General features: G+C 35.3%; 1 protein-coding gene across 1 annotated transcript; it reads left to right on the top strand.

Annotated features, from left to right (window-relative positions):
* Nucleotides 1-1,451: 1,451 nt before the first annotated feature.
* On the top strand, nt 1,452-9,765 carry LOC121367876 (ribosome maturation protein SBDS-like). The gene is made up of 6 exons (XM_041492316.1): nt 1,452-1,717; nt 4,365-4,494; nt 6,336-6,536; nt 7,285-7,369; nt 7,574-7,659; nt 8,068-9,765. The coding sequence occupies exons 1-6, from the start codon at nt 1,587-1,589 to the stop codon at nt 8,194-8,196; spliced, it is 762 nt and encodes a 253-aa protein (XP_041348250.1). The 5' UTR covers nt 1,452-1,586; the 3' UTR covers nt 8,197-9,765.
* Nucleotides 9,766-9,874: the final 109 nt, after the last annotated feature.

The raw sequence follows: 9,874 nt of genomic DNA, 5'->3' as shown, positions 1-9,874 counted from the left end.
ACATACACATACACATACACATACACATACACATACACATACACGCACACACACACACACACACACACACAGAGACAGACACACACAGAGACACACATAGACACGCACAGAGAGACAAACAGACAGACACACAGAGAAACAGACACATACACACAGACACACAGAGAGAGAGACATACACACACATACACACACAGAGAGAGACACACAGAGACAAACACACACACAGACACACACAGACAGACACATACACATACAAACAGACATACACATAGGCCTACAAACACAGACAAACACACACACAGGCAGACACACACAGACACACACACACACACACACACACACACACACACACACATATACACAGGAATTTTACCTTTGGCTTAATCCCTCAGTGAATATTGCAAATTCCGCACCACCACCAAATAACCTCTGAAATCTCTCGACCCTCGTTCGGTTTGCCTGTGCTCAATTGCACTCGCCAGTGTGTGCGACTCCCTCCTTTTTCCTCCCCAAAATTGGTGTGTGTTATAACAGCTTCAACTTGTTCTGAATGAGCACGTGAAAACAATTGGTCTTTGGCTTGATGAGTCGAAAGATCCACCCCTTTGGTGAATTAACCCATCTGTGGGTTTTCTAGATAGTGCGGGGAGGGGGGGGGGGGGGGGGGTAGAGCGGGATTTAGCTCAGTCGGTCGAGTGCTCGCTTGAGGTGGTTGCGTCGCAGGATCGAACCACCTCGGTGGATCCATTCACTTGATTGGATTTTTCTCGTTCCAGCCAGTGCACCACAACTGATCAAAGGCGGTGGTGTGTGTTTTCTTGTCTGTGGAAAAGTGTGCGTATAAAAGATCCCTTGCTGCATTAGGAAAAATGTAGTGGGTTTCTTTTGATGACTATGTGTCAGAATTACCAAATGTTTTACATCCATTAGCCGATGATTAATTAATCAATGTACTCGAGTGGTGTAGTTAAACACAACATTCATTCATTTCAGCTTATTTTTGTACTTATATTCAAATAAGGTTCAAGCACGCTGTCCTGGGCACACATTTCAGGTATCGAGGCTGTCTGTCCAGGACAGTGGGTTAGTTGTTAGTGGTTAGTGAGAGAAAGGAGGATGTAGTGGCCTTACACCTACCCAGTGAGTCTTTAAAACTCGCACTGTGTTGGAGCCGGTACCGAGCTGCGAACCCGCAGTACCTACCAGCCGTATGTCCGATGGCACACACTTTCTACGTCCGTTTCGTTTTTCCAGTGCAACGAATGCTCACGCGGTATAAAATTACATTAAAATACCCTATCAGGCGGATTCAGATAATAGGTCATTTAATAGGCATATTGTCATAGAATGTTGTTATTAAAATACGTCAACGGAGGTTATCTAGAAAAGCTATAACTTTACGTAGGGAATATATGATTTCGAACTCTTGTTATTTAAAGATATTTTTAATGTACACTTCCGGTTTCTTCAAAGTTGTGTAATATTTTTCGCTTGGCAAAAGTTACACCATTTCATTCTTGTTTTCGTATTTAAAGATTTTATTTATTTTCTAGTTTATAAAACCCTCATTCACATTCTTTAGAGATGTCACGAGTAAAGCAGCCGACAAATCAGAAGCGACTTACAAATGTCGCAAACGTCAGGCTGAAAAAAGGTGGCAAACGATTTGAGATTGCTTGCTATCCAAATAAAGTTACATCTTGGAGAAATAAAGTGTAAGTATATGGTCAAAAACGTTTGAAAATATGGCAGTCTTAACAACTCATTTAAAACTTGATATTGCAAATAATCCATAGTTCTTTAATGAATGATTAAGGTGAATGCTAGTCAACTCGCCCCAAAACAAACTTGCCCCAAAGGCAAAGGTTGGTCAACTCGCCCCCAATCCCATTTTAGTATTTTTACTGTCCATAATTGTTACGATTCATTAAAAATGGACATCCAGTACTTGAACTTCGGTGTGTCGTTTTATTTAATATTACCTTGATACACCATTACAGTGATGTCCGGTGTATCGGCGCACCTAAGCTTTCAAGGACCATTTTCTATGTGAACATTGTAAAATATTTAATAAAATGAGTCTCTCGCCAATGAAGAAGTGCATAATCTGAAATACACTACAAACTGTTTTATGTCTGTAGTAAATAAACATTTTAAAATGGTGCATAAATATTGGCACCCCCTTGTATCCAAAACGATTTGCATGTCCGGTGATTCGGCGCAGTAGATGTAGATCGTTGACCCCGCTATTTATAAACCGCCCATGACCTCACCTTTAGCACATAAATGCTACACTATTGTCCCAGAATTATTTTAGTACTTTTTTGTTTTGTCTTGTTAAAAATATTACTATGAAAATGAACGATCACATATGACCCATCTCATGATCAGTTTCGGAATCGTTTTCTTGAGTGGCACAGTACTGCAGATGCATACATGTTCATTGTCATGCATGGCTAAGATGCCTACATGGATTTTATTTTTCGCGGGTAGATTGTGCACACACATGGATCTTATTTCGCTTTTATTTTTTATAACAATGTGACAGTTATGAACTGGAATGACTGTCAATTAAGGTGTAAAATTTTCGTTTTGTTTGCATTTGCCTGTGTGTTTTTTTTCGGTTTAAATAAAAAAATAACCGAACAAAAATAATTACATTTATACTGTTTACTATAATTTTTAATATGCGGGAAAGGTGTTTTTAGACTGGTTTTAACATTCTTAATATCAATAAGGATGACCTACTTCGCATTTATAAACACGAAAACAGGTGAATTATTTATTTTGAAATTATTATATAATTATTGATAATTCTATAAAAAAAAATTAATTGCACCCTTAACAATAAATATGTTGATACTTGATTAACCATTGAAAAAGGAATTGAACTTTAATTCGTTAAAAACTCCGACAACATGACAACTTCCTAAGTATACTCAAGCAAAATACCAAGTGCGCCGAATCACCGGACGCGCCGATACACCGGACACAGTTGTATAATTACCACCATTTGTGGGTCTTATTCAAATTGGTCTTAATACTGAATGCCAGACAACTCGGCCCGGAGGACAACTCGGCCCAGACAACTCGGCCTACGTCGAGACAGCTCGGCCCAGAGTTCTGAGACAACCCGGCCCACCGCGAGACAACTTGGCCCGTTGTTGAACAATATTGTTGAACAAGTGTTTTTTTTTTTTAAATTAAAGTATTCTCACAGAAATAAAAGAATTAGTTTTTTGTTAAATTGATAAATTGCTGATCCATTTATCTTTGAAGATAGTTTCCGCTGTTCGAATAATTTGTTTTTGTTATACAGTCGGTGACCTAAACATTGGAGATGATCCCAGAAAAAACATGCAAAAGTTATTTATCGTTGTAACAACACTGACTTTTATCTTTTGTTGGACGTTTTATTTCTATGTTCTTTTGGTGATTGGTGTTTTATTTCTTTATTATAACTATTTATGTATATGTGTTCTGTTGGGGTTTTTGCGTACATATGTGCGTATGTATTTAATGTAATAAATGTGGGAATTTGGCATATGATGTCTTTTGCATTATTTCTATAGTACAATACTTCTAGAAACCCATCTGACACTACGATATGTGCCTACGACATACACAATTGTCATTCTTAATGGTGACCATATAGTTAGCGGTATCTATCAGTATAATGCATTATTATTACTATAGTACAATACTTCGACACTACGACATGGCCAACTATCATACTTAACACACATATAATGTGTCACAGCATGCCCCATCTATCAGTCTAATAACTCGACCCCATGGCCGAGATGTCTGGGCCGAGTTGTCCCCCAGTCCGAGTTGTCTGGTCCCCTTAATACTGGGGTGATAATAACACTGGGTTACCAATAATATATTAATAATTAATGATTGTTTGTTCCAGTTTGATCATGTATTTTATTTTCCCTCCCAGACTGACTTATAAATATCATTGGTTAATGACAGTAATTTATATTGGCATTTAGAAAGGTATTACAGTGACAATTCTTTTTTAATTTACAAGACTTGTATGATATTCTTTTTTTAAGTACATTGTATATTAAAATAACTCAAATTTAACAATAATGCACCTACATAAAAAAAGGTTCCAATTTCAAGCTTGAATTTTTTTTAAATTCTTGAACCCCTGACAAAAAGGTTCATGAGAAATGCCATTAAAAAGTAATGAAATTGCATTGACAACAAAGAGTTTTAATTTTATGTGTGCACCCTTGCCATTGCACATAGTTATGCTAATACAACATAGTCTGATACATCTGCCGTCATCTGTAAATGTATTGGACTAGTTACAATAATGGTTGTAAATGTACATGTATATATACATTACAGGGAAACTGATATTGATGAAGTATTACAGACTCACACTGTCTTCACAAATGTCTCAAAAGGAGAGGTGGCCAAAACCGAGGACCTCAAGAATATATTTGGAACAGACAACCACTCGGAAATCTGTCTTCAGGTAAATAGCATTTTGTTTCATCAGCTTTGAGGTTGGTAGATGCTTGTTTCATTCCCAGTATTAATGTCAAACCAGAGATGTGTACAGCTACCTGTAACTTGGAAAGTGTAAGGCCTGCTTCAAATGCGAGTTTATCAATACAGTTCATTTATATAGGACCTTTTCTATATACACAATTCCACACACAGGCATTTGACATGCTGGAAAAACATCTATTGATGAGTGTATTGTTCCGCACACAAGTTTTTCAGAGCAGTGATGTCATAACATGAAGTATTTACTATATTGGCATCAAAGTATATTAGACGATGTCAAATTTTGTAGAGTAATACGCTTGTGAAAATGCCGATATGGAAAAGTACATTTCCAGGCACAATAAACCGTGCTAATGAAAAACAGGCTTCAATAGGCTTTTAATGCTGACTTGTCTCTCTTACTAAGCACAAATTACCAGGATTCGCTTGAATTAAGCCCTGTGCTTAAATATGGAAAATATCGCCTTGGAGATGATGAAGTAATTTTAGTAAAATTTCCTGTTTTTAAGCCCATGAGCGTCATTTTAAATGGACTTAAGTATTGGATTGGCATTGTCAGTGCAATTGCCTGAGGGATGGAAATTCGAAGACTTGAAGGGACTAAAACTAAAGTCCGAACCAAATTATTAACTAAGGTAAATTACTCTCCTACCTTTAATTACCGTTAGATTTCCATCCCCCAGATTTTGTCCAGACATGTCATGAAAAAAACCCATTACAGTGACACGGATTCCACATGCAAGACTTTTAACGATATCACCGATATTGACTTCACTGAGATTGCATAGGACAAAATATATGCAGTTTTCTGTTGTCTGCCATTTTGCTTTTTTGTGGAAACCTCCTAAGTATGTGATGTATAATTAATCTGACGTCATGAGTGCATTATACCTTAGCACATGTCATGATGTTGTCATTGTTAGATTCCGTCATATCTATCCACCCCTCTTGAAGAGTATTCCATAAACAAGCAAAATGGCAGATAACAGAAAGAATCATGTATTTTGCCCTGTGCAATCTCATGGAAGTCAATATCAGTGACATCGTTAAAGTCTTGCATGTGGAAGCTGTATCACTGTAATGTTTTTTTTATGATTTGTGTCAAGACAAAATTTAGGGGAAATGTAACTGTAATTTAAGGTTGGAGTAATTTATTGTAGTTGTTAACAATTTGGTTCTGACTTTAGGGGTTCTGTTCAGTGGTATGTGTCCCAGAGATAAGTTTGAATTTCAGTTGATCAGTTACAGAACTTCCTACCTTCTTAGTCCAGTAACACTAACAGAGAACAAGTACGGGGAGGCATGGCTCTGTGCTCCACAGCCCCTGACAATTTAACCTACAGTTCACTGTATCTAGAGATAACCCACACAACTGAGGTGTGTCTAAGAAAGCATGTTTGAACCCTAATTGAGTATGACTATTAGCATTGAAATACCTGTAATTGTGTGGCTTATATTTTATTTATCTTATAACCTACAGGTACATATGTACAATGTATACATTTAATTACATACATGTACATGTGTGTGTCTATATATAGATAGATAGATAGATAGATAGATAGATAGATAGATAGATAGATATATATGCATGCTGGACATGTATAGATGTATACTTGGACCAAAACATTTTCAGATGGTGAAGTCATCAAAACATTGTGGTTATATATACATTGTACATTTGGTATTCACTTGAAGTTACTCTTTATTTGTTTAGATTACCATAATTAATGCTTTGTAATCATTTATGTTATAACAGTTAAGAAACAGCCAACATTCTTTTTACATCATGTTTCTATTTGACAGATATTAAGTAAAGGTGAGGTGCAGGTTTCTGAGAAGGAAAGACATGCCCAGCTGGAGTCTATGTTCCGTGATATTGCGACTATTATTGCTGACAAGTGTGTGAACCCGGAGACTAATCGTCCGTACACTGTGACGCTCATCGAGAAGGCAATGCGTGATCTACACGTGTCAGTCAAACCAACCAAGAGTACCAAACAGCAGGTACATGGAATGTGGTAGAAAAAATTAATTTGAGTAAAATGTAAATAAATATTTTACAAAACCCATACACTCGTTCAATCACACATGACACACATATCACAAACACATATTTGACTATTGACTGTCAAACAAATGTTTGTTTGCTGACTGATCATTGTTTAAAATGTCTACCTAATGTACAATTATATGAAGTTGACTGTTGAATGTAAAAAGGTTTATTTGCGTAACAATCACTTTTCAAAATGTTTATGCAACGTTGATTGTTAACTTTAAACCATGCTGCTGCAGATATCGCCAATTATTATTATTAAGATTGGCTCAAGTAATTCCATGTTTTTCTAGATTATAGTATTTTTAGGATTTGACAAATCTACTAGCCATTGGTCCCAGCTAGTGAATTTTTGGTCTTGGTTAGTGGAAATAATTAACTGTATTACTAACTTCTGTGAGGGCTAGTGTCTTTTTCAAAGTTTGTTGAACACTCATATTTTGATTTTCATGTTGTATAACATAACTTTAAATGTAACATTTTAGAGTACATGTATTCGCGTTCATGAGAATTAATATTATTTAAATATAAAATATTATACATGTATGGCATAACAGTATTCTCATTCATGACTATTGATATATTATCTACCTATCAAACTTTCACCAGTGTTCTCATGGGCTAGCCATGAAGATGTCCATCTTGCTTAAAGTGACACAACATTATTATTACCGAACCTGATGTTTTTGTGGATTGTAGGCACTGGATGTGATTCGAGCAATGAAGGAGTCCGATACCATCAACATCCAGCGAGCGTACATGCGAATACGAGTTACTATTCCAGGTGACATAAGTGAAATGTTCAAATAATCTACATTATTTTTATTTAATAGTGTTAAGTATGCATTGTGTTTTATTTCATTGAACTGTGTATATTTATTAATCTCTTTTCAGTTTTACATGCTATCTGAATACATGTAGTTGTAAATAAGAAAACCATACTGGTTATAAATGTTTGTAATAAAATGTATAAAAATATTTCTTTCAGCCAAAGAAGGCAAAAAGATGAGAACCAAATTCAGGAAACTGGCTAAAAATGTGGAAAAAGATGAGTTTGGTGAAACTCTAGAAATGGTATGACTAGCTATATTTTTGTCATTGTTTTTAACATACTTTCCTTGAATTTATGTTGTAATTATAAATCTTAATATTTTTCTTAAATTTAGTAATATTGAATGAGTTGATTAAAAGTGTTGCGAAATGTGTCCATGGTCTGGCAGTATTCATCCTGGAAAGGCTTTTGTTTTAGCAATGTTTTTGGTGCAGTTTGTTTTTGAAAAACAAATATTTGAAAAAGGAGTCTCTCAGGTTTTACTTACCAGATTACATTTTTAACTAGTCTGCATAAGAAATTAGTCACTGGCTAATTTGACTACTTCGCGGATGATGCTTTTTGATGAGTGTAATGCTCATGGTAATCAAACCATTTCCACATCTTGGACAGGTTCCCAGAAATACACATATCTCTTTCTGTTCTACCAGGTGTTGCTGATTGACCCCGGATGTTATCGGGAGGTCGACGAGCTCATCCAGACAGAGACTCGAGGTCAAGGTCAGCTGGAGGTCATCAGTCTGAAGGAGGTTGAGGAGGGAGATGAGAAACTGGAATGACACTGATGCAGCTGGATGTATCAAGTCATGGACGCAGTGAACCGAGCATTAACTGATCTGGTCATCTCCTTCCGTCACCGTCACTCTGAGATTTTCACAATGGGATCCCAATACATTATAAACAGTTTCTGAGACCTTGGCTACAAGATCCATAAGGTTTATGACCATCGCACACATTCGTGTCTGTTGTAAAGATTGCTTGCTGGCATGTGATGACCATTTGGCTATTCTATTATCTAGATATGTGGGCGTGTGTTCCAAAACGTAGGGGAGAGGGGAAGGTGTGAAAAGTATTTCTTGTTTGATATCTATTTGGTGGTGGCCTTGTGAATGTGCCTAAAACCCCTTACTTCTCTCACAATTTGTTTACTGTAAATCAGGAAGTGCTAAAGAGCATAAAAATTTAGCACAGTCGTACAAGACAGATACTTCATGTCGCTAAATTTAAAGATTGTTTTGGTGGTGATTAACTGAACACACAGCAATGGTTACATGCTATAATGATAAAATGAACATGATAGCAAACAATAATAATTAGTTAGCATGCACATTGCTGAAATTTTCTTATAAATTTGTCTATAAGCTGCAGAACGTCAAAATTTATCAAAAGTATTAATCCAGCCGATCCTACAACTTGAGCTCTTTTTTGTGTGTTTGATGACAACAATCGCAACTTTTATGTCACTTAACTGGATTTGACTAAATTTTAAGAACACCAATATTTTATAATTTACTTTATTTAAGTCGTGACCGACAAAAATGACAATATGATTCAGTGTATAATATATTTACAAATTTGCATAATTAGTGTAAATAATATCTACTGGACTGTATATAACTCTACTGATAATTACTTTCCTACATGGTTGTTTTGGTACTGTGATGTGCACATTTTCTTTTGTCGCCAAAACAGATGTATGTTATGATTTTGACAAATGTCAATAGGAAAAAGGTATTATTTAAGAATTTAAAATCAAAAACAAAATTTACTCCCAAAATTAACTTTTATTGCATATAGATTGTCCTGTGGTGTATCTGTATTATATCATTTAATTTTTATTTAAATATATATATATTAAATATTTAAAACTGAGGTGTAAGGTAGACTTTTTCTTATGTATTTGTTAGATAAGCTGCATGAAAAATCCCTAATTTTCTACATTTGCTATATAAACAACAGTGAGCATTAAACAATTAAAATTTAGAAGATACAAGTTAGACTTACATTATATGTTGGATCAAGAATTTTTTTTTTTTTTTTTTTTTAAAGATCTTTTCTATTATTGATATGTAAGAAAGAATAAACAATCCTGTGAAACAGTAGGCTCTTTTTAGTATCAGTACATGTTCTTTACAGTTGGATAAAAATACTTAGTTCCACAATAATTGCTCACCATTATTTGATCATTATTTAGGGCCATGTACAGAATACTCTCAATCCACTAGAGAAGTATACACATCTATTTTTCAATACCCATTAATAAAATGTTGTATACATAATAGCATAATGTATTAAAATAAAGCTGTATTTTGTGTAAATAAATAAATCTTGCCTGCTTGTTCAGCAAACTGGTTTTCTGTGTTGTTTGTTCACTAGTGCTTTCCAAGTAAAAAAAAAAAGTTTTCAAAAACAGGTAACTGTGGCTCTTTGCTCAGAGTTGAGAGAGAAAGCAATCCA

The sequence above is a fragment of the Gigantopelta aegis genome, chromosome 3 (assembly GCF_016097555.1).
Source record: "Gigantopelta aegis isolate Gae_Host chromosome 3, Gae_host_genome, whole genome shotgun sequence".
NCBI lineage: Eukaryota > Metazoa > Mollusca > Gastropoda > Neomphalida > Peltospiridae > Gigantopelta > Gigantopelta aegis.
Note: the sequence above shows the minus strand (reverse complement) of the source record. Positions and strands in the feature narration are given on the sequence as shown.